The sequence below is a fragment of the Carassius gibelio genome, chromosome A8 (assembly GCF_023724105.1).
Source record: "Carassius gibelio isolate Cgi1373 ecotype wild population from Czech Republic chromosome A8, carGib1.2-hapl.c, whole genome shotgun sequence".
NCBI classification, from domain to species: domain Eukaryota; kingdom Metazoa; phylum Chordata; class Actinopteri; order Cypriniformes; family Cyprinidae; genus Carassius; species Carassius gibelio.
The window spans coordinates 20028742-20055377 of record NC_068378.1 but is presented as its reverse complement, the minus strand read 5'-3'; the positions used below and the strand labels follow the sequence as shown (position 1 = coordinate 20055377).

At 39.5% G+C, this 26636-nt stretch overlaps 1 protein-coding gene across 1 annotated transcript in view; it reads right to left on the bottom strand.

The window, feature by feature from the left end:
- LOC128018817 (ski oncogene) overlaps nt 1-19237 on the bottom strand; it is a 63459-nt gene extending 44222 nt beyond the window's left edge. Inside the window, exon 1 of the mRNA XM_052604604.1 lies at nt 17906-19237. Coding sequence (XP_052460564.1) covers nt 17906-18817 — 912 coding nt within the window. The 5' untranslated portion in view covers nt 18818-19237. The remainder of the gene's footprint in view (nt 1-17905) is intronic.
- Nucleotides 19238-26636: the final 7399 nt, after the last annotated feature.

Genomic DNA, 26636 nt, shown 5'->3' with positions numbered 1-26636 from the left:
TGCAATAAATAAATAAAATAAGACTAAATTATGATTTTAATACTAGCTAGCTCAGATCAGCTGATAAAATGCTAATACCCTGCAGCATACTACACCCTGATCTTTGGTCTGGCTCCACTGCTTCACTTCTGTAATTAAAGCTGGATGCTATGAAATCTCACTCCAGCAGGATGGACAGTTGAACCATGTGATCAGGATTGGCTTTCACGGAACGACTGGCTAGCCGACTTGAGTGTTTGAGACTGTTACACACATGTGGTTTACATGTCTGCATGGCTGCACGGTAGAACTGTAATGTTACCTTACAGGGTTACACATGACTACGTAATCCCATGCTGTAATGGCTAGTGTCATTTTTAGCATTGGCTAGAGTAGTACAACGCTCAAAGGATCCAAATTTATATATAAATCTATCAGAACAGAAGTGAATTGACATACAACCCCATCTTATATCATTAAAGTGATCATTTAATGGGCAAAATGCTAATTTCCTGTCGAATGGACACAGCGTGAAAACAATGCGTTGGGCAACCCCCCTCAGTAATGCAATAATTCTCTACATGGGCACACTAGCAAAGCCCCAGTTACTGCTCCATGTCTGCAGGAAGCTAGGAGTGTGTGTGTTTGAGTGTCTGTTTCCAGCCCACCAGCCAGGAAGCAGTCAGTGGAACTCTTTTTTAACACAGGAAGTACAGACTTGCTTAGCAACCACATTAACTCTCCTGTCACTAAGGTATTTGGAATTAAACCTATTTAGTGACAGCCAGGCATGCACAGACAGGCACATACACACGTACATTTTCCTGATATTTGAGCTCACAGAGGAAATACCACTCCTGAGATGCTCAGCAGGAAAAAGTCTGAGCGCTTCAGTAAATTCCTCTATGTGCCATTCAAGACTGTATTTTTATTTACATATACACAAATGGCCAATAAAAGCTCAGACTGAACCCATTTTGAAGGCACTCAGCCATGAGAACATTGCTCTGTAGCTCCCACAACCAATCTTTGGGGTCTTTGACTGCGATCGACTGATAGCTTGACTGTGATAAATTGTTTCTATCATGGGCCAGAGGAGACTAACGAAAGAGAGACAGGAAGTCGAGCCAGTTCCACTCAACAGAAGCTGAAGAGGCCGGCCGATATGTTATCGAAAACTAAATAAACATTTATCAGCATGCATGCTCTGCTCGGCCCAATCACTTCCCCGTCTCCGCGTCTGGGGCCCCAACTCAGGTTTCAAAGTTCAGCCGCACAATTTACTCACCAAACAAATCCTGAACTCGGTTGCTATTAAATAAGAGTGCGAGTGAATGGCCGTGATCGTCCTCGGTCAATGCGCCTGTACCCGGTGGGGTTTGGTCGCTATCATTTGTCAATTTTCACACAATGACTTCACAAGGGCAACGAACTTTGGCTGAGAGGATCGCTTGTTTACACAAGCGTCAAAGTGAAATAAAACACTTTTCATGCGGGCTTTTTCTTCGCCGGGGCTTTTGAAACGAAAATGGAGAAGAAAAACACAAGTTCACGCCTTTTACTGAATGAGTTTGCTTTACAATCTGCTCTTTTGATTCCTTTCAAGTTGGTTAACAGTGTCGAAATGTTCCAACAACTGGCTCCTGAGCAAATTCAACAGTTCCTGCTTGGTGAGGGCTTTTGTGGATGGCGAACTGTTGTGCTTGTTGGTGCTGCTGATGTTGTTTGGCAGCCCTTGTCTTTGGGAGAGGACAGTACAAAGGAGCTTTGATTGGAGTGTGTGTTTGTTCGAGTTGTGCTGACATCTGTGTATCTGTGTGTGTATGTGTGAGCCCATGAGTCTCAGAGTGGTGTTGGCCTTCGCTGAACGCTCAGCAGGTTGACTAGAACATGCTGGCGCTTTCCCTCGAAGCCGCCAGCATTCTGTTCCAAATGAGTTCAGCTCGGGGAGAAGCCTTCGCTCTGGGGCACAATCACAAGGCTTACTGTTACAGGCATAAAAGAGGGGCAAGGGGGATGGGACCTGTAAATGAGGACAGGAGAGATCCATCCAGAATGAGAATTAGGAAATGAGAGGCAAAGAGGAAGCGAGTGATGATATTTTGTAACATTTAACATCACTGCATCTGTTCTGAGGTTTTGCTTGAGAAGGCAATATGGGACTATGTGAAGCAAAATGTAAGAATGGACTCCCTTTAAATTCATGAGTGTGAATATGAATTGAACTGTCAAAAGGATTAAAAATGTCAAGAAGGAATTGACTCAACTGTAATTCAACACAGGTGATACATTCTGGGAAATATATTATATATTCTTACCTATCTATCCATCTATCTACCTATCGACCATACTACCTTACCATCTATAGACCCACTCATCTATCCATTTTTTACCTACTCACCAATCTATCTATTTACGTACCAACTCACCCAGTCATCAATATACCTACTTACCTAAATTACCAACCTATCCATATACCAACCTACCTACCCACCTCTCTACCTATCTGCCCACCTAACTACCTAACTACTCACCTAGTCATTTATCTAACCAGCCACAAACCAACCTACCATCCATCTATCTACCATCTGGCTACCCATTTTCCAATATACCAACCCACCCAGGTTTTTAACACCTATAAACCTTTAAATTTGAAGGCGTTTTAAATAGTTTTCAAAGCTTTAAAACAATAATTTGTATGAGTGCAACTCTGTAATCAAATTTTAGACCACTAGAAACATCACATTGCTGTAAAAACCATTGGCTTGAGCTAGAGCCAAATTAGCTTGCAATGACAACATTCAAGATCCCTGTTTCAGGTGACTGTGCAGTTCATCTAGAGCAGGTCTGACAAACTGAATAGACCTTAGGTAAACGGAGAGCCCCAGGAAGTGGAAGAACTGGCTGAGGCCCAGAGAGAGTGACTACACCCAGGCAGAGGAGTGATCTGGGCCTCCTCAAGAGACAGTTTGAGCAGCAGAAAAGATACGGGTCCGATTTCATCTGATAAGCAGGCAGAGTTGGAATAAGGTCCCTGCACAGGGGACATAAAGAGTGTGTGTTCTTTTGTCATTGCTGCCAAAAACTACACACTCAAGAAAAGAACCTGCTGGCTTAGAATATCTTCTTTACTTTCCTTCTCCCTGTTTCTTTCTATCTATTTATCTATCTAGTCAGACTTTTTATTGACAGACTTTTCTATTCTATAAAAAAATAGCTTATATGAATTTGTTTGATTTTAATTTACTTTAATTCTACTTTCTAACATCCAGAATTGAATTATAGTTCTGCATCCTCCATTTGTTGCCTCAGTTCAATGAAAATTCAGGAATTAAATTGAAATGTTTACATTTTCTCAATTCATTTTTGAATGGTGCACTGCCTGCTTTGAAAACAAAAGTCCAAGATGTGGAAAACCAGTTTTATAAGAAGGAGAATGTGGCAGCTTTGTGGCTGTTATTCAGAAAAACATCAAGCTGTAGGCTATCATTGTGGGCAGACAAGACAGAAGTCTATCATTGGAGAGCTGTTGTATCTTTAAGGATGGACAGAGGTTGAGCTGTTTGGTCTGTGTGTCTGAGGGGAGGTAAGAATACATGCTCACACACACACACACACACTGTCAAAATGCCTTAATACGATGTCTAAGGAGATGGCATCAAATTCAGGAAGCCCAGTGTAACATCAGAATGTGCTTCCTGCAGCAATCAATAGATCCCAGGGCCATACTCCCCCACACATGCAAAGACTTTAACAAGGGCGTGAGGAGATAAACAAATTGCCCTTGCACTTTAATCAGACTACGAGGGAAACAACAATCCTTTTGCTAAATTTATGTTAACATTGCTTGATGAACAGCTTCGCTATTTCATTCTAGTTTTGCTTTAAAAGCCACTCTGCAATCGAACTGAACCACTTAAACTAAGCCCAAGCCAAATTGCAGTCAAACTGAAATATTACCAGCTCTAATAGACACCTCATCTATATATCTTTGATAGCCATCATATTCATGGTCATTATAAATATAAAGTGTTTAAATATGCCCGTACATTGAATATGAATACTTTTGAAGTGTTGGCATGGTCTGTGAGAAATCGTTCAGGAGATCCATTGAGTCGTAGATCGATGAAGCTCCTTGCGGCCGAAGAGAGGCAGTGTGAAGTTGATGCTAATTTAGACAGAAGTAAATTGATAAGGCCTGGGCTGCATAATAAGCTTGCTTGAAGCTAACACAAGCTAATGTTTCCATTTGCGTCCGCGAAGAGATATATGGAGCAATGGTTGATGATATGGAAAGGCGAATGAGCAAGATGTATGAGACCAGGAGACACCATTTACCGTATCCAGCAGTTCTGGACAGTTTTGTATGGAATAAATATTTAAAAAGAGCATGTGCTAACTTTTAGACTATGGTGTGGTTAAGTTATTTGTTTTTAGCTTTAGCTGATTCATCTGATTTCAAATTTCCAGTTATATATCTAGAATATTTTAATGTCATTCTAATTAGACTACGATTTATTCAATTCAAATCTGAATTCAACTCCTGAATTTCGGAGTTCTGTGACAATTAAAAAAAAAAACATAATGGCTCAACAACGGAGTGACAACAGTTAAAAGACAAGGGAAACTTACACAATGTCAGCATTTTCTTAAAACTAAAGCTCTTTGAGGTCATGTTACTACTTGTGGAAAAAGCATGTATATTTGGGTCCTTCTATGCAAATACGTCCAATTAATTCAGTGTGAGTGCAGATTAATAGTATATAGTTTTGACCTCAGCACTTAAAAGCACAATGTTTTTGGTACAGAGCTGCAGAAAACAGGGAAAACCTTGACCTACTGATAGGACAAATTGTTAGAAGCCAAGGTAAAGAGATAAAACAGACTGATTTACCTTTATCTCACTATTAGACTTAAGTGAAGAGAGAAAGAGAAAGAGAGGGAGAAAAAGAGAGGGGGATGATCCATCAGACTTGCACTACAAAAAGTCTGCGCAAATGTAAATAGTAGTAACCTGTAATTAAAAATCCCTCTACTGGTGTGATTTATGTCAGATGTTGTACTTCACTGAGACATCCTTATAGAGGGCAAACAATGAAGTATTGTCAGATATAAGAAGCCCCTTTAAAACCGGGCAGGCTAGATGGAGGGTACAATTATCTTCAATTTCCTCTTGGAGAAAAAAAAAAGAGATGGGAGAGATTGTGTTCGGCTTTCTCTCCGATTCCATGTCTGTGTGTGCTTGTGTTTGCATGTGAGCGTGTGTGACAGTCTTTTTCAGTGCGAGATTACATGCGTGGGCAGGCGAGGAGTGGTTTCAGACAGTAAATCAATGGATTCCACTGTAGTGGTGGTGTAGGACGTCTACAGGTTAGCGCCGAGTGCAGGGGGAGTCGTGCAGCTTTAACCTGAGCCTTTACCTCCTGTCTCGGGCACGCACACACACACACAGCTCTGGTTTCAAACACATTGTTTTATTTAGCATGTCCGCTGTCAGCTCATTTGGAGGAGTGGTACCAGGTTGGAATAGTATTAACTGCGAGGGATCTATGACCTACGATCGCTAACCTGAGGCGCCACACTAGCCCGGATGCTAATGGTATTAAATGCCATTGTTTCCAACACTTTTAATTCACTTGAGTAAGCCGAGAACACACACACATTCGCCTATACACATACACCCATAAACCTCATGGCCTTTCTGAACTACTTCTGATTGGTTAAAAGGTGTGACCAGACCTGCATTCATCCTGTCTTTTATCAGGGATTCCTCTAATAAAACTAAAATAAAATTACAGTTAAACTTCTTTTATATCTGTAATATGACTCAATGATGTAATATGATATTCTATAATAAATAGATATTTTGATGAAATAGACATTTCATCAAATACGTATTATTTAAGATTTTTATTTTACACATACAAACAGTTGTTCGCAAAAAGGCAGCAACGTACATTATAAAGGTTATAAAATTTTACATCATGCTGCCTTAAAAGTCTGTAAATTTAAATAACCGGCAATATTCTGTCAAATTAACCCGCCCAACCAAACAAATAAAAATAAACTGACACTCAATGTGTTGGACTGACACAGTTGCATCCAAAAACTGACACATTTAAGTAACACATTTGCTAAACTAAAGTCTAAAATAGCTTAAATATTAGCATGAATGTGTTTCTAATAACATAAGCAAGATTGTGCTCCTGTACTTTAATGCTAATTTAATTTACATCGCATCGGATTGGTCCTGCATCCCACACGCATCCATCTCACAAATCAATTCAGCCAATTATGAATTTGAAAATGAGAAGTAATTTGCTAACCACAATGTGAAATGATTTGAGAACCACAACATGATTCATGTGGGCCACCGACTAGCAGGCCATTGTTAGCATTTGACAGCAGAGGCTCTAGTGACAGAAAGCACGGGGGAAGGGTGCTGTTGTACAGAGACAGACATTCTTTTGTTACCTGTTCAGCAAAACCAAAATAGCCCGTGGGTTTTAAGGCTGGAACTGATACACTGCATCCCTTAATCAAAGAACAAAATGACAAGCTTTTTGTGTCACACCTATTGCTGCCACTCCACTTCAGCCGCAGGGCTTTAACTGACAGCCATCTTTATCAACAGCAAACCAGGAAGTGATGAAGTGATTAAATTGTTTTGTCTGGTGAAACCGCAAAGGGCTCAATTTTTAAAACAAAAGTATAACTGGAAAATCTGTACAGATGAATAAAAAAATAAATGTTTGCATTAGCCAAAGTACTGAACTACACCTGATATTCTCCTGACAGCACACATAAGTCCACAAGACATATGAATGAAGTCAATTTTCGAGCGAAAACCTTCCTGTGGAGATGTTACGTGAATGTTTACGCAACATTGATATGATTCAAAATATAAATACAGCTGCTCTTTTTATGTTTTTATGTAAATATGATGCTTAAAACACTGTGCAATATTGTCTAAATGAATAATTTCACAGACATCTTGCCGACGTATGCGTGTCTACTGGTTCTTTACATTGCGTTTCTCTCCCTACACTAGATGCTACATCTTAACACATTAAATAATTCTAGCCTTACGGTTTGTTCTAGTATTGACACCAGCACACGATAAGCACACACTGCAGTTACATCATCTGCCACTAGGGCTGCATAATTAATCAAATTTCTAATCAAGATTACTATTATGGATGCCACAATTGCGTAATTGTTTGAAACGACAGTTAATTGTTAAAAGTCCACTTATGTTATTCTTCACGGTTAAGATGGTTTTTTTTTTCTACGTTATCTTAAATGTTTTTCCATAGTTTTAGTTTTAGTATAACATTATAACACCATAAATTCATATTTTTACTTTTTTATAATTTAAAGAAGAAACCAATCAGATGTTTATTTGACATTTGAGGCTTAATACTATAGAAAAGGCACTAAAGGCTTTTCATTTAGAGTGTTTTCAGCTTGTTTATTTTCATATAAAAATATGGCATGCAGTTGCATCAAACAATGGTATAAACATCATTCAATGTAAATTGTGATAATCATAATTAATAATCGCAATTACAATTTCAATGGATTATTAAAACATTACAGTTATCGTTATAGTTATCAATCTTAATGTGAATCTTCCTTCAGGTTGGAGAAAATCGGAAAATGAAGCATGGCTTGTGAAGACCACATCCAAGACAATAGTCTCAGGCCTGGGCTCTGTGTTCTAGTCTTAGTCCTGTTCCTGAGCCCTGGCTGATTCTTTTTAAATGTTTGCAGGACAAAAGGAGCCCAGTCGAACCTCGGGATGAAAGGTGGCTCTCCATCACCCCAAACACAAAACCCCTCTTGTGACAACGAGTGTCCCTTGACATTCTGCACCTTCCCTTTATTTAACATTCACCATGACACACTCACACATGCACAAAATGAGACAAAAAGGTCCTGATTTTCCTCCTGATGAAATTCAAACACGCAGGAGACATCAATGGTGGTGCCGTGCTGTGTTTCAGACCGCAGCTCTGTGGTTGTTCATTTAGATGAGGTGTGAGCGCAGACCTTTGTGTGGTTAGACTGACACACCAGCAACGCACACATAAGCACACACTTGCCCTCTGCCCCAGTTGTATGGCCTTTAATCTTTTATTTCTTGGCCTGTGGCCTGTAAAAGGTCAACTTTGCAACATGATTACTGTGTGTTCTGTGGTCAGGGTTCCACCTGAGTGATGTCTTAGTGGAACCTACACGTTTGCTAACTTGGATGCTACACACCGTGTTTCCACCAAAGAAAATGTGGATTGGGGTTTAAAAAATGCACTTTATCACAAAGTTTTCCAAACAAGAACAACTCGATCAAAAAAAAAGTGAAGTGAAACAAAGCAAGATGGTACAAAACTGTGCAATAATTGCAAAACAAGGCTGCCAATGCCAGACCTCTCTGATATGTTTCTAACAAAGGAAAAAGTGGTTTTGGGCTGACGTGAAATTAAATGAGGAGGTACCAAATTGTGAAACGTTCCTTGTATTACAACCAACAAAGCTACATTTGAAACACTCAATGTTTTCAATGCGTTATTTTCATGTTATCTACAAATATAGTGTGTTAATTGATTGCCAAATTATATTTCTTATCACTTCTTATTCATGGTTATATAAAGACGCTTGAATATAAAAATGTGCCATGTTTATGCAGGCAGGTTATGTAGGCTAGTGATTTATGTCATTGTTCTGCTTGCAAGTCAATGGAAACACTGGCTGTGCCACCATCACCATTTAGATAGAAAAGGGTGAATGTGTAAAAGTTCTGATTCAATGATGAAGCATTTGGTGGGTGTCAGACAGATGGAGTTATGAATGTATTTACCTCTTTACGCACATTGATGCAGAACTGTACGGTTGATGTAATCCATACCCTGCTGCTGGTCTGGAACAGACATCAGAACAGCAGTCACGATAGCAAACCCATCATCTGTCTCTCCTTCTCTCTACTCTGTAGATGTAGCCAAGAGCCCAGACAGCAGCGTTTCATGCTACCCTGCGATTTCATTTTCAGCAAGCATAACTAGAGGGTTTGAGTTGCATTTTTTCTAGCCGTGTTCTGTAATAGTATGTCTGTCTACTCATTTCAATGTCAAAATGACACATTATGAAGTAGGTTCCTTCTGTGAGGGGCACACTTCAAAGAACGGCAGTTATACAAGTCTGACTAACCAAACCAAATTATGGTGCATCTCATACCAGTGCCACTGGGTCCAGACAAGTGCTTCATTTAGAACGTGGTGAGGAAGGATGCCGTATGTCTATTTCTTTCTTTCAGATGCTGAGCCTACAAGGCTTTACATGCCTGTAAAAAGTCTTTGAGAAATTGCATGGTACACGTGCATATGCTAAATGAAAGACAGTCAAAGTAAAGAATGAATATTAAAAAAAATTATAATAAATGAATGAATAAAATTCTATACACACCACATAATACCATGTTACAAAATACTACCAAATAATACATGCTACAGCTGTATTTTACAAAAGTACTTTAGCTATTGGATGCAGAATTTTAGATAGCTGCTATGGGGCAGTGTGACTCCAAAAATATCTTATTTTTTTCATAGTCATTCAGTTTGAGGAAGTGTCGCTGTCTCTCAGTGTGCGCGTGTTAAGTCATGCTGCCTCTGTCAGACAGCCATCTGTCCGATGGGAGCTAAATGGAGGCATCCGATTGGTCAGTGTGTATGAATAGAGAGGGGTTTGATGGGAAGGGTCATGAATCGGACTGCTCTTAGACACACAAACACACACTGCCAGCTAAAGGCTGACTCACTCTTTCCCATAAAGACAATAGGGCTCAGCTGACATAGCAGAAAATCCCCATGCACACGCCAAAAAACACCTGTTTTGCTCAGCGATTTTCAATCACAGTGGCAGTCAAAAGAACTGTGCTGCAAATTTCGGACAGAAATTTCATATAGGATGCATTATGTGTGAAAAGAAGTAGCCAATCAGAATAGAGTATTCCAACTATACAGCTGGAAATCCCACATAAATTTGAGTTGAGTTATTATTGGTTAATATCATTTGTCCCCACCCACACGGGATTGGCTACATCAGCAGAAAACTAAAATAATTTCAGACTCATAAAGAATAAAATCAAGATAAATGTCAAATTTGATGTCATGTTGACTTTAAAAAAATATTGTGCTTAAAAAATTGTAATGTTAAATTACAAATGGAAGGTGATCCATTGCGGCGATTAATTTTTCAAAGCTAAACTCATTCAGGAAAATGTGTTTTGTTCTATTCGTGCTTAACTGTCATTAATAATGAATATCTACAGCTCCATGAATGAATGAATGCAAAAAAATGTAAGTGGGAATGAAAGAGGTTTTATTTATTTAAAACAGAGTGCATGACGCAGAAATAAACTGCCAGAGAGAACACTGGATCCAGTTCCTTTTCTTTCCTACTTGTTTAGTTAATTCCATGACTTGGACTTGTTATTCTGGTGTGACTAGGACACAGGAGCAGCTCATAACAGTCTGCCTGACATTAAATGTTCACAATGTCTTTCAATAAATCAACCATTTACCTCACACCTTACGCACTAGCACATCCAATCTCGCATTATTGACAATCACAGTATCCGAGGAAACCCCCGAAACGCATCTATTTTCCCACCCCTCCTCCTCGTTAATGCCAGACACAGAAAAAGCTCCCTCCTCCATCCCACACTCATCCGTCTGCCAAACCCCCATCACATCTCCCTCCACCTCCCCCGACTGCCCCTATCAGGCAGGTATAAGAATGCTTTCCTAAAAGGCCAGCCAAATACAAACACACGGAGAGAAAGACAGGACTGACTGATGTGCGGGGGCTGGGTGGAAGGAGTGTGAAAAGAGAGGATGCCCCGTGATGAACCTCTCTCTTTTATCTGTGTTTATCTCCATCTGACATTAATGAGATTTTAGCTACTGCATCCCGGGGGGAGGGGGAGGGGGGACAGCCTAGGAGGCTTATGGCATATGTGTGAGAGAGAGAGAGTGTGATATAATGTCACAACACAGCTTAAGCTATGACGAGGGGAAATTATGTAAGAGGAAACAATTATCCAATATGTACAGTCTTGTTTTTGATTGCTATATAACTGAAATCCAAACATTTCTACATTCACTAAGAAGCTCTGTAACTGTGTGGGCAGTAAAGGCAGTGAGGTTGGCTCTCTTCAGTTACAACATACTAACTACATTAATACTTCATAACTGACTAATTTGGAATGTTATAGACTTGGAAGGCTATATATAATATGAAACACAGATGTTGTACTGAAATTTTGATATATATATATATATATATATATATATATATATATATATATATATATATATATATATATAAACATATTTTTACGTTTTCTTTAAAGCTGGATTTTACTAAAATGAGTTAATAATGAAAGGAATCTAAATTATTAGACTATATTAGGGTATTTATTAAAAATTATTATTATTATTATTATTATTATTATGCTATTTACAAAGACAGCTGCGTTCTGGAACAAAGTGAAAGAGTATAGCAGAACATATTTAATATTTAATTTGATGTGAATTAAAATGAGGCTTTTTGGGATCGAAGTACAGACTGTTCACAGTGTTCAACTACTAAGTACAGGGACGTCAATGAATCAAATGACAAAACATTGGAGCTTGCCTATATAAAACATTTCCAGTGGAAAAGAATGGGTTGTGAAATGTGAAAACATTCTGAACGAAGTGTACCTACCGTCCCTTTACAGCCTCAATCTGATTCGTTTGCAACAGAGCACCTAGTGTGAATGAAGTCTATTACATAAGTACATTTGATCTCTCAGGCATATTTTGGAGTCATTGATGGAAAAACAGTGAAAGTCATACTTCCAGCTGAGGTTGCTAAATAGCATTGAATGGCAAAGCTGAATAAGAGCCATTGTGATTTGAAAATCCGGCTCGGGAGGTGGAAAACTGATAAAATTAGCAATGTGGCAAATAAGCAAAGTGTAAATTTTTAAACATGAACTGAACTGTTAATGTTAAAATATATATATATAATGAATTGACTTGAATTTGCATTCTGTTAGAGCCACAAAAGCAATTAAGGTTTGAATTGTTCCAGGGAGATTTTTGTGTCTTATCTCTAAAACAAAGTCACATATTTTCTCTCTTTGCTTGGCTAATCACAGTTATGATCCATCAGTTCTGGGCTTGTCAGTGACGGACTATTTGAAAAATCTTAATTAGCACCTAAAGCAGTCTCTTTAGAACACTCAGCTGCTGCTCACTCCTGAAAAAAAAAATCCTGTCGAATTTAATAACCACCCAGGACTACACATGAGAGGTTGCAGGATCAGTGGGAAGAATAAGTTTTGTTATGAAAGCAACAGATTACTGTCTTTTTTTCGCCGAGTTTCATACTGAGTAAAACTGTTCGGGTTTCTCGCCTGGCACTCTTGCGCAACAATAAAAATGACCCTTGCAGATATCCAAACAAAAGCCTGTTCATATCAGTAACCGGCTGAACAACACAGGGTCCGTTTCTCTGCCTCGCAGGTCTTTGACCTCACCAGTCCAAGTTCTGGAACATACTTATGAAGACTTTAACCTGTGAGGTCTCAGAACAGCCGTTTGGCTCAGTTCTCAGACGGATCCTCTGGTTTATATTGTCGGCAGCTGCAGGACTATCCATGCCTGTGGAGCTCCTCGAATTCTGAAGGGGAGGCAGAGAAATGCGCAAATGCAGCTTTTTGTGCTGCGCCCATTGATATGCATACCAGGGGCCAGCTGCTGCTGAGCTGTGTCCAGTTGAGCCATCCTGTGTGTATGTGTGTGTGGTTTAAGAGCGATATGCCTGGCGAATGAGACGGGACATACCTAATATCCCCTTAGGGAACTGACTTCCTCTCCCAAAGCTCTTGCACCCTCTCAGTTCTCCATCAGATATCCCAGAATTCTTAGAGGCACTTGGAGGTGGGGGGGGGGGGGTGCAGTTGGAAGGATGCCACGCGTTCTCTCTCCGAAATAAAAATCACAAGTCAGCCGAACCGAATGTGGAGGACGGAAGAAAGAGAATGAACACGCAAGGTGTTCATCAAAAGCGCTTTCAAGGGCGTGATTAAGACTAAATTACTTAGCTATGTTTCTAAAGAACGAACAATTAACTGAGAAAACTAAATCAAAGGCTGAGTGCGGTTAAATTCGGCTTTAATGACTGCATGATTAGAGAGGTTTACTACCCACTTCCAGCACCTGGGGGGAATTAAAGATCGAGAGAGAGCGAGAGAGAGAAAAAACACTTGATTGTGGAAGAGACGATAAGTCAGCAGGGAAGGAGTTCTGATACAGAGTGGGTGTGCCGACAGACACGCAGCGAAAGCGAAAGAGAGAGTGAGAGGGCATGCTTCATTCATGCCCATTCATACTCCCATTTGCATAATCAGTCTCTCACCGCACTTTGGGAGTGGTGGTCCTGGAATGTGGCTGTCGCAACTCTCCCTTCCCGTCACTGAGCTGCGGTTTTCCTGCACTGGCGGCAAGAACGCCCCGTTTGCCAAAACTCTCTGAATAACCCCTGATAAAACGCCTCCACATTTAACAGGAAACTCAGAGGGGGAAATCAAATGCATGACTAAGTGGGAAATGCTCATGATATGGGCTTTCTCGTGCTTACGGTCCTGAAAAATGAAAATGCGAACTTTTCTGTCAAGCAAATCTTTCACTGTGAAAACACAATTATTATAGGGTTATACATTTGAAATTAATTTAGAACCAATAATTAAAATATCTAGCACATATTTACATTGACCAGCAATTTAAAAATAGCGGAGACGAAATGCAAAAACGCATTCTTTGTGAAGTCTATTTTAGGAAGATAGAAAAGGTTGATTGTAAAATAGATTTTTGTGGTTTATGTCAACAATAGGCTTATGTTCAATATAATGGAAATAAAACAAACAACATATTGAATTCTAAAGCCCTTTTGTGCATTTAATGTTTCAATCTGCTGTATCTTAGTGTATAAAAGTGACCTTAATTTTGGCGTTTTCTCATCAAATATTGATTATTTGTGATTAATTTGGGCTATACTTTTTTTTTTTTACCAGTATGTGTATTCTCTGGAAATTAAACAGACAACTTTTTGCGCTGCTAATGCAATGCTCTACCACTGAGCCACAGGAATACCTTTATTCATCAGTGTATCATGTAAAAAATCATTTTTAATCTGTTGAAGACTCAAAATGTTGAGTCTAGTTAAAGGAATTTACTCACTTTCTACACTTCTTTACAATTTCTTACGTTATTTCGTCTTTATTCCACTCAATCATTCAGCTCCACCCCTGACAATTACGTCCAGACATTTTTATCAGTATATAAGTAATCATGATGAAGCCAACTCAACACCTAAGCTTACACTTTGAACCCGTACACTACAGTTCAGCGAACTCGAGTCTTGTTTACCAAGCGGCGAAACTCTTTTGAACACTCTGAACGAGACACTATTTTTTTCCCCCACAGAATATTAAAAGACCTGAGACAGCTTGACAGAACATAATGGCTAGGTACATTTTACGCTTAATTATGTGTGCGTGTCTGAGCGAGGGACACAGAACATCCTGTATTTCTGTGTCTTCCGGCTGCTGACTGAAAGCACCAGACAGACACACACTTACAAACACTTACACACACACACACGTCGAGGGAGGTTGAGCAACTACACAGTCTGTGACCTTCCCTCAGCAAGCAGCAGAGAAAGAGGAAGTTCCTTCACCCCACCCAAAGACAGAGAGAGTGAGAGAGAGACTGCCAGACTACTTTTCACTGATGAGGAACAATAAGATCTGTAAATAACTCAGCAAAAAATAAAACAGCGTCGTCACAATCACACAGAATATGCCTCCCAGACAGCAACACAGCATATATAGGCAAAACATTCTGTCAAGATTCAAGATTTTTATTCGTCACATACAAAATTATATATAGCATATATAACCAGCAGTGAAATGTGAGTAAACTGTCACTGTCACATCAAATGCAAATTAAAAAAAAATTATCACGGTTTCCAAAAAAAGGTTAAGCTGCACAATAATATCTTTTAAATGTATAATAATAAGAAATATTTCTAATGCACCTAATCAGCATTTAAAATAATTTCTGAATGATTATGTGACACTGCAGACTGGAGTAATGGCTGCTAAATATTTAACAATGCCATCACAGGAATAAATAGCATTTTACAATATATTAAAATAGAAAAAAGTTATTTGAAATTGTAAAAATATTTCACTATATTACCTGATTAAAAATAATAATAATAATAATTAGCATGAGAGAAATTTAAAAAATAAAAATTTCTCACCCCACTGATAATTTCAGGCAAATTAAATTGTGTGGAAGCCATTATGCAGTCATTAATATCAAATCGCCAACTCTTCCTGGCGAAGGAGTGACCAGGCGGGCGAATGTAAAAATACACAGTATCTCCCTCTCTCTAGATGGATGTACAGATGTATACCACTTCCGTTTCCAGACGGTTTGAGAGTGTTCCCTCTTGTGTCTGGTGAGAGGCAGGAAAGCTCTTGAGAGGAATAAAAGCCTCCCTTTGGGGGGTCTGATAATGTGATAATGCAGAGAGCTCCGGGACATTTTGGTCTCACTTGAGACAGAGGGAAACAGCTCGATGTTAACGAGGCGACGTCATTCACCATAAGGGCCCATTCAGTCGACAAACCACTTATGACACACATCATCGGTGCAAAAGAGACGGAAAACTGCAAATGTGTGTAAACACACTGAAGCGCACGACTAAGTTTACATTCTCTCGATCTATTCATACAAGGAAAGTAAGTGGGTGAGAGCTGATGTTTGGAGGAGGTGGTGGAGGGCTGATCACAGAGAGATGGGAGGGAGGAGATGTTGGTGAATGCACCTCTTTGTTGGTTCATATTCCGTTTCCACCACAATACTCCAATCCCTGCATCATCAGCTCCATTCAGGGAAAACAGTTAATGCAAATGACCAGGCCTGCTCTTCACTGAATGTTTATGTGTGTGTGTATTGGAGGGGGGCACACTACTAAAAAACTTTTCCTCTAATCCTCTACCTCACAAACAGGACCCTGTCTGGAGCAAGAGTCAATCATTAGCGCCCCAAGGGTAAGAAGAGCCGCCACACATGTGAGTAACCCGAGACTGGAGACAACCCAAAGCAGATAAACATATAAAACAATCAGCCTGAGACTGCTTTATCGGATTATCCCTTCTAAAAATATCCCGAAATGAACTTTATGATGCATATTTAAGCAGTAAACTTGGTTGGAGTGCAGCTCGGAGAACTCGTTTTTCCCTCAGCAGTATTGTGATTAAACCCTGAGTGGCCCGATCATTAAAAACACATCCACTGTCAAGTACCTGTGATAGCTAAATGACCCATTTTGGAATTACCATAACACGACACCATTGCCGTGGGACATGTGGAAGTCATTGCTGGGCTTGAGAGAGACAGATGGAGGAAAGAGATGATAAAAAAACAAGAACTAGACAGACAGAGAGATAGACAGAGAGAGAGAGCAAGATAGAGATGAGGACTAAGTGCCCTGGCCTTTAATGGCTCTAAATGATTGTTTGTTTACACACTAAGCACTGTATCTACAGTAAAGGCCAATAGGACAGAGATCATGGCACTGAGGGTTAGTTAATGGTCAATTAAATGCAGCATGTGCACAAGCAAAAGTCACCTAGAAATGCTATCTGTGATTTTTTGCATGGGTCTACTAGTCTCGAATTAAATATTTCATGGCATTAAATTTAGGCCACTGTGATGGCTACTCTATCTCAACGTCCGCCCACAGATTCTACAACTCACCCCTCTCCCGGATATCAGGTTGTAACATTTGGACTGGGAAACCAATATCATGATGGCTTCTGGAGTCTGAAGACTGGGTCACCCAAGAACTGACACTCTTGGCCCTTTTCCAAGCACTCATCTAAAGAGGGAAGCTGATGCTACTTGGAATATGCCAGCGCAAAACCTAAGACATACAAATGTCACCCTGGTGGTGTGGCTTTAAACATCTCGTCTGCCAACTTTAAGACTGTTGCTTCAATACCAGTAGAGGTGATTCATGGACATCGCCACAGTGCCCCAGAGCACTTAACCTCAGGTTGTGCCAAGGGGACTGTCTCTATAAGACGTGCACTGTACGTCTGCCAAATACCTACTTACTGTTTAGTCTGAAGTTTGTGTCACCAAAGAACTGACACCCCTTGGCCTATCTCCAAGCATTGATCTGAACTCCAGATTCTGAAGACAACTTTAACGATATCTATTTTTATGCTTCTGATACTTATATTTGGATTACTTTAAGTGAGTGGAATATTTTCAATTTCACTAGTTCCTTACATCACTAGTTTCAGTTGCTTTTTTACTTGCAAGATGCAATTAGTCAGAATGTCTACAACACACTCGTGTAGGCTAAAATAGGATGTTACAACTAATTCTATGAAAACAGTCACAGATAGCTAACTATTTCTAGAAAGCCAAAATTGATATGCATACATCATGAATAGTTAGTAAATCTGAAATTGGTGCCAGTAATGGGAAAACATCAGTTGGTATCTGAAGGAAAGATGCAAAATTGTTTGCCACTACCTAGAAGTACTATATTGCAATTATACTTAATACTTGGGATTAACATAGCCTAATTACAGAATATTTTTGTAATGAAAAGTTATTCATGAAATTGAAAAACATGGTTATTGGCTATACTAGGCAGCAACTAGCAACACCGAAACTAATTAGTGCTAAGAGATTAAACGACTTGTCATGGACATATAACACTTAACATACACTAGAACAAAACTTAAACCGTTTATCCTGATGCAGCGCAAAATGCGTTAAAAAAATAACTAGCTTACCCGTGATGCTTTCCGCTTGTATTTATTGGCGAAGTCAAATTTCTCCTTCATGTCATCCAGGAGCTGCTCCAGACGCGCTTTCTCCTCTTTCCCCGTGTAATCCGGACTCAGGAGGACATACGCCCTCCAGTTGGCCGAGTCAAAGCCCCAGTGGCAAGTCCTGTTCTCCAGCGATTTGTGACTGTGAACCACGAATTTCTGGGTCGGGTACATAAGTCTGCAGTCCATGCACTGGATGCAGGGAGCGTTGGGACTCGTGTAGAGCTCCGGGACCAGCAGCCCCTTACACTTCCCGAAGCACTCGTGATAGATCTTGAAGCTCTTCTCGGTGAGTTCCAGCTCGATGGAGCCGTACAGCTCCTTCTTGGAGTGCGGCGGGTACGTCCCCCCGTAGATGAGCGCGTTGCACAGGCGCTCCGAGTCTGTCTTGGTGATGAGTCCGCAGGAGGGCGCGGAGAACGGCAGGATGCCCATCACCTTCAGGATCTCCAGCTGGTCGGCGGTGCAGCGCGAGCAGTAGATGTGCAGGTCATCGCACACCGAGTTGATCTGCTGGAGCGAGAAATCCCGCAGCACCGTGTTAAGGATCTGCGGCAGGCACAGGCGCTTCTCGCCGCCCACTACGAAGCACGAGATAGTCTCGCCCTCCAGGACCGTCTCGCACCTCTCGGTGGAGCGGTCGGACGGGATGAAGAGCGGCCCGGGCATCACGGGAGGAGGCTGCATGGGGGGAAGGTGCAGCACAGGCTCCGGGACGTCTTTGCCGTCTTTTTTGAAGAGCAGGTCGTGTTGCCATCTGGCCGAGAAAGCGGCCGGTCCTCCGAGAGAGCTCATGGAGCTCAGGTGAAACTGTTTGAGAGTTTGTTGCAGTCCCGGGTGAGGCTGGAAACTCTGTCGCGCTACTGTTTCCATGTTTCAAGAATCGCGTTGTCGTTGAAACCGAGCGTCTGGAGAGAAATACGACTCAAAGGGTTCCGCGTCTCTAAATCCAAGTATGTGAAAAAACAAGCACAAGAAGGCAGATAGGGCTTCATCAAATCCCCACTCAGACGAAGGTTTCCACCGGCGTGTCTTCTTCCCCTGCAGCGGGCTTTCTCCTGTCCATATCCACGGACAGACGCGTACAGAAAAAAACTCTAGTTTAACACAAGCAAAAGCCAGCAATATGCAGTAAAACTATCCCACGGGGGAGCCGAACTTGTCCCACGTCAAATTCAGGAATCAAATAGACAACCCGCCAACTTTAAATCCGTATTTTCCCTTTGAGTAGAGATCGCTGCAGCCGGACGGCGCGTCTCCTCCGCTCCTCTGCCCCTGCAGTTCAGTATGACTGAGTCTCTCTCTCTCTCTCTCTCTCTCCCTCTCTCTCTCTCTCTCAGTGTTTGTGTGTGTCTGGCTCAGTCACTGAATCCCAGCCAAGAATGTGACTGACTCCGCAGGCTGTGGCTCTTCCAAGAAACAGCCTTCACCCCCCGATGCTGTATTTAAAATATCACTATTTATATTTGCTTAAACATTTTTATTATTATTATTACTTTTTGTTTAATGATGTCTTATTTTTAAACTTCATTCATAGAAATGTATCACATTACTCTATTGATTTTAATTTATTAACTGATTTATTAAATGTTACTGATTTAAATTAAATAACAGCATGATTGCCATCATTTAGAATACTGTCTCAAAATGTAAAAAAAAGGTAATAATATTGAATAAAACATTATATATTTATATATATATATATATATATATATATATATATATATATATATATATATATATATATATATATATATATATGTAATGCATACATATTAGTTTTGCCATAGGTAGCCTATATTAAATTATCCATCATTATGGTATATATCAGCATCCTTGTTTCCATCCATTTTGTATTTCAATTCTTGCATTTCTGGGGGTTCAGCTCATTTTTCTTCATCATAAATAAATATAAAACACATGGCAGGTTTTCACTGTGGCACCTCTTTTATTTTACCTAAAAAAGAAAGCTCCTGCAATTAAACCTTAAATAGCTTATAAAACTGTACATTTGTGCAATGAACATTTTAAATGAAAGTCACAGGGGGAGGAAGTAAGAACATTTTGTAGGCAGGCTGGGCAGTATGTTGAATCAGTGGGTTGATGGGTGGAGTCTGAAACAGACGCTCTAATTGAGACTGACTGCGGTCTGAGTTTGTAAGCTTTGGTTTTCCTGAGAGTTTTACACTGAAATGAGTACAGCAGAACTTGCAAAATACTGGGACTACATGACTAATAAACACAAATATGTTGTTTCACAATATTTGTATGATATGATAAACCAACTGTGATGTTTTGTCCTTAATATCAAACAACTGGGTCAAGCACATCAAGCAATAATAATATTACTCACAACATCACCATTCTCCTCATAATTATCATGTTTTTATAGTAAATGGATGTTAATTATATACAATAATATTCAATGCCACTATTACAACATTTTGGGTTTATGTCACACAGACATTCAAAAATATTAATCCACTTCCTGTCTGTGAATAATAGCCTACTGTGACCTATATATTCACCTCTTATTTTAATGTATGTATATCTATGGATGTTATGTCTGTATATGGTAATGGGAATATTTCATTCACATTTCCTGTCACACTACAGTACCGTACATATGCCAATGATTTATTACTAATTCTATATCGAGTCCAACGGCAAGCATGAGGTCAATGTAATCTGTTGCAGTAGCACCCTCTAGCTCCAAGAGGATGTTACTGCAGGTAGACCACAATAGGACAATTGTATAAACTGTATAACGTGCATAAATTATGTTTTATCTGCATTTACTTTGAACTAAATGTGTTACCAGTTCTTAATTCAGATACACTGAAAAAAATTGCATTGAAACAATTTTCTCTCAGAAAGTAAGAAAATTCACAATTAATTACAAAAACAGCACTCAGATAGTATTTTCTTGTAAAACACACTCCAGTAATCTTTTATGTTAATGTTAGATGTTTTATTTACAACTTCAAAAGATATATATTTTTTTTCTTTTTACACTAGCTATAGTTTTTCCACAGAAGACTATATCTGATCTTACATCTTCATGATAATGTGATGAGAGAAGGGAATTTCTTTTTAACAGTGCCTTATATTCCTTCTAAAACGTTCTCTTTTTTTGCGTCATGGATTTAGCAAAAGCCCTGCAAGATGGACCAAAATATGATCATTAAGTCTCGGCTGTCTCTCACATTTTTGCACACATATGGAAATATATTCAAATGGGTGGTGTGAACACGAACTGCTGACCTAAACTCTTTTTGGATGAGTTTTTTTTTTAATGGCAAATATTACTCATCCATCATAATGGATGCACAATCAAAAAAATGAATAACATCATAGAGTTTTTTTTCATCCCATTAAGGCTACTCACTTTAGAAATTTCAGTATTTGAATAATATTCCTTTTTTGTTGGCTACCAACATTAGTTAGAGTCAGAGCAGCACATACAAGCTTTATTTAGACAGCCGTAAATAACAGATGAGTAGAAAACAACAACAACAACCAACTATTTATGATCCTGAGAGAGAAATCCATTTTGTTACTATAGAGACAGGTTTGTATAAGCCAGACCCCTAAAATACAAATGCATTGGGATTGGTTGTCTTTTGTGTAGGCGTCATGACATGTCTGCAGTAATTACATTGCAGAAGAGTCAATTACCTATTAAAATTTATGCAGTGACAAATTAAATGGCAGACACATTACGAATGTTTGCTTTCATGCACTGGTAACAGTGTGGGAATCAGTGAGTCAGACTTGCTAATTCATTTATTTTATATAGAAACAAAACAGCCAACACACTTATTTACTCTGAAAGAGTTGGACAAAAATGGAACAAAAAGGTGTGAATAATAATATTTGATTTGGTAGGTTGCAATAAAAAGGTTATGAACTGCACTGAGAGCGGTTTAAGACAGATTTGGTGTGTGGTTGTTGTTGCTGACAGCCAGTTTTCTCTGCCCAAGCTACACACCACCACCCTCTTAACAAACAGGATCGAAATATATCTGCTAGGCTCAGATAAGAAGAAACCAAAGACATGTGCTGCATTACTGCAGTTTATTCAGCATTTAAGAAGCAGAATTATATGCAGTGAAACATGCTGATGATTTGTAAACACACACATTAGTGGTGGCGGGCATATATCTCTCTTCCTCGCTTCTGTCAACATGTGCCAGCTGTCTGACAAGTCAAAGAGCCGTCAGAGCTGTGACCTTTTTGAGAAAGGGCAGACCTGTGCCTCAATAATTCTAGTGAGAGGTAGTGCCCACATTTCTCCTTGTAGGCGACACAATTCCTCCAGTTACATGCTGGAAACTTGGCAGGGGCAGAGGTTTGGTAACAGATACTGGCTGAGAAGATCCCTGTCAGACTCATTTTGTGAACAGTGTCTTAAGGGTTTCTTTTTTGTCAAATGTAGATAATGCTTCCTACTAGCTCAGCTTAATATGCGACTTTAGGTAAGCAAATTATGTGGCTTTGTGGTGCTTTCAAAACATTGCTGAAATTGCTAATGGCACCAATGCTGAGTTTGGTGTGAAAAATCACGTAATGACGTCACCATCAGTGATGACGTACAAAGAACCAATGAGAATGATTCACTGAAACAAATCAGTCAAAACAGCCAATTCATGTCAATGATTCAGATTTCTCATTGCTATTTGGAGCCATCTGCGTGCCCCAGCAACATGGCGCAAACAATGGCGGAGCTATCGATAGATGACATATTGAATATAACATAGATGAAAATGAGGCTGAGAGTTATAGACTGTATCCACTGTATAAATGTCATAGATCACATACTTTGGACAACACAACTTTCAAAACTGTGTTTAGACAAGTTCCTTATATGTGTAAACACACTTGCCAATAAATGTAATACTTATTCTGACATCTTCTCAAGCACATTAGCCATTCTTTAATCTCCTCAATCTCTTTCCTATTCTCCTTTTGCCACCTCACACTTCTTCCACGGTGCATTAAGAAAGCTTGCTTTTGGAAGGACTTGGGTAGCGCCCGCTATTTTTACATTTTTCGTCATTCATCAAGAAACCATGGCGACGGCTCACAACATTGCCTCACACAAGTCCTAATGACATAAGCGCTCTTTCCTGGATGCCGTCTCCCCGGCTCCATCCCTGAACAGACTTACTCGAAACTCATCTGCTATTGTACTCTCTCACTGTGTGGCTATGGAACCATCAGTGTCAGCATTAGAACCTTCTGGAATTCTCATCCAGAGGAGAGAGATGGTTCCAAACCTTGCCTCAGCCTCTCCAGAGCGCAGAGCTGCGGCACCTTATATGGATCATTTATTTTGGTGATGGCCACCAGAAAGCATCTCTCAGTACCCTAGAGCAAACAATTAAAAACAAAAACAAAAAGAAAACCCAAAGTTAGTATAACTGTTGAGTAAGTGCCACCGTTTTGCAAGCACACTAGTTGATTTTTATCAGTTTATTGGCATGAGTGTTTAATATATTAAATTGTAACAAATAACAATTCACATGTAATAGGCCTGCTAATCATTTATATTTTTACGTTTGTATGCAACTGACTAGCAACAATGCATTTAGGTATTAATTTTTAAATAAAATAAAAAATGTATTTATGAATGTGGATTGTTGCTTTAAAAATGTTATCAACAATAATAGTGAATAATAGTGAAGTAATTAATTATGATTTTGAATTGAACTGATTTTTGCACATTTTATTTTGAAATCAAATAAACAATATAAACTCAAATCCATACATTTCAACAACGAACATTCATTCGAACTGCTCAATCAGTGTGCAGTTTAAAAAAACTGTAAACTTTTGTGACCGTACAGGCAGGTAGGAAGTCTAATGGCACTGCATTTGATACACAAGCAAGCGAATATCTATTTATAATAACTATAATATAATATAATCATCTGTAATATTTTTCAATGAAATTTTACTTAATACTATTTTATATTTAATGCTACTGGGAGAAATGGTGGCAGAGTTCTGAATAAAGTGATGTGGAGAGACTCTGGGCTCTTAGCATGAGAGCATTTTGCTCTTAGATCAAGGAAAATGTCTTCCACAGCTCCCCACACCTTCATCCACAGTAATACATCAGTGGTTATCATGGAAGAGGGAGGGGCTCTGTGTTTGTAGATCTGTCTGGAGTAGGTTGGAGAATAATAAATGGTTCAACATGCAATATTTATTCAATATACCTTGTAGTGTTTATTTACTCTCATACTATTGTATGACCCTATTTCATATAGTATGAATAATTCCTACATTTTGTTCTGAATTAATGTAAGATACAAATCGACACTGTAAGGTCTAAGTGACGTGACGTGGCCAAGTATGGTGACCCATACTCATAATTAGTGCTCTGCATTTATCCCATCTAAAGTGCACACACATCAGTGAACAGACACCCAGAGGCGCAAATCCCAAACAGATATAACAGATAAAAGATATATATAGTGTGTCAGCATGTGACGCACCAACTGCTCAGCAGCACCACCTAGAAAACAAAGTCAATTGGTCGTTAATTGTCAGACAAACAGAGTGACAAATTTGGCCAAGTAGGGAAAGCCTCAAGAATGCAAGAAGTTACAGGAAGATCTAGAACTTTGGATGTGGAATCTGGAGCAGCGAAGCCAGCAAAAACAGGTGCAGGAGGATCTGGATCATGGTCAAGAACAATATCTGAAGCAGATGGATCAGTATCAGACATGGGAATAAAACAAAGGGCAGGTGGATCTGGATCAGGGCAGATAACAAAATCTGGAGCAGGAGGGTCTGGAGTAGGTCAGCAGGCAAAATCAGGATCAAGAGGATTTGGATTGGCCCTGGGAGCAAAATCTGGGATGAAAGAAGTAAAAACAGGTGCAGGAGGATCTAGTTCATGGCTAAGAACAATATCTGAAGCATCAGGCCTGGGGACAAAACATGGAGCAGGTGGATCCTGATCACGGCAGAGAGCAAAATCAGGGAAAGGAGAATTTGAATAAGGGATGGGTACAAATTCAAGAGCAAGTGGATCTGGATTGGGGCAGAGAACAAAATCAAGGTCAGAAGGATCTGGATTGGACTTTAGAATTAAATCTGTAGCAGATGGATCTGTAGCAGCATCTGGATCAGGACTGGGAAGAAAATCTGTAGCAGAAGGATCTAGAGCAGCATCTGGATCAGGACTGGAGTGCTGCCCGATGTGTCTGATGCCATTTCCTGCAGGTGAGTGAGTTTCAAAAATTCCACAAAATTGATTAATTTCACAATGCAGAACATAAGATGACAATTGCATGTAATCTTACTACACCCACTGGGTGACTGCCACAAAATATGCAATGCATAAATCCTACCCCAACACATCCCAACATTCCCCAGTTTGCCATTTTTGGCAGCTGAATGGCAGAGAAGTTTTAGCAACTAATCTTAATCATAATCAGAATGCAAAACCTGAAGTTCAATGTTCTTCTACGCTAGAGTTCTCATTTCTCAGATGGCCCATTAAAAAGTCTCAGAATTCGGGTGTTTTGCAGAACAGCTACTCTAGAGGATGCAAGGAATGAGATTTGCTCTCACTGTAGAGTAGTTGCATGTTCTGGAACACCAGAGACTAGAAGACTGAGATCAGCTTTGGCACTAGAGATGTTAAGCTGGCTCTTTAGGTGAAGCCAGAACATACACGCGCTCACTCTCATGAACATCTTGGCAAAACAGTTTCACTAAGCTGTGAGATGAAGTGTTGGTGGACAGTATCATGCATTCTATCACCTCTTTCAAATGTCCAAAATCAAAATAGTCATTTGATGGAGAAATACATTTTGTTTTCCTTAAATGAAATGGATTTGAGTGTTTGCGCCTTGGGTGTTGGTGGAGCGCTGCGAGATGGATATCACAGCCACGGTTATATAACATTCACTCCTGGATGTGATGTCATCCCAGCAGATGTAGAGCAGAGGATCCAGTTCAGACGGGATTTATATTTATGTGATGCTTTATGAACACTTGATTCTTCATTTTGATTGATGAACATAGCAACGTTTAGCAGCTGTTATTGTTGTTGTACTGTAGTCTGAAGTATGCAAAGTATTACACAACACACATAACACTGAATTCTGGGACTTGAGCAATAAGTGGTAGTACAAGTGATTGCTTCTGATGGAAATTCCCTGATACTTTGACAAACCAGTCTTTGGATGTACAGACGTTATCTACAGATGAATCTGTGTTTTGAGAATTACGAGTTTTTTTAAGAATATTCCCATTATAAGTGGAATTACTTTTGATCCAAATCAGGCAAAGTTGACGTCTTGCAATGTGACATGCATAACACATGCTGTATAGCTCTTTTTAATTGAGAGACTACATGGAATATTTGTATTGTTGATTTATTCATATAATCCGAATATAATGTACACAGAAATCATTGTTCACACTCTGCAGATAATCTCCATTCACAGTATAATCTAGTATCATGTTATTTTATAAATGTACAAATTCCAGTAAAATTTTTTTGAATGTTCATTGTTAATTCATGTTTATTCATAATACATTAACCTGTTAAATGTCACCCCGTCCCGTTGTTAGAAATTATGTAGGAAAAGTAATAGATTAATTTATGACGAGAGTGCACCCTCAGAAATCTACATTACAAAAGGAGTTTTGACCTTTGTTTAAAAAAAAA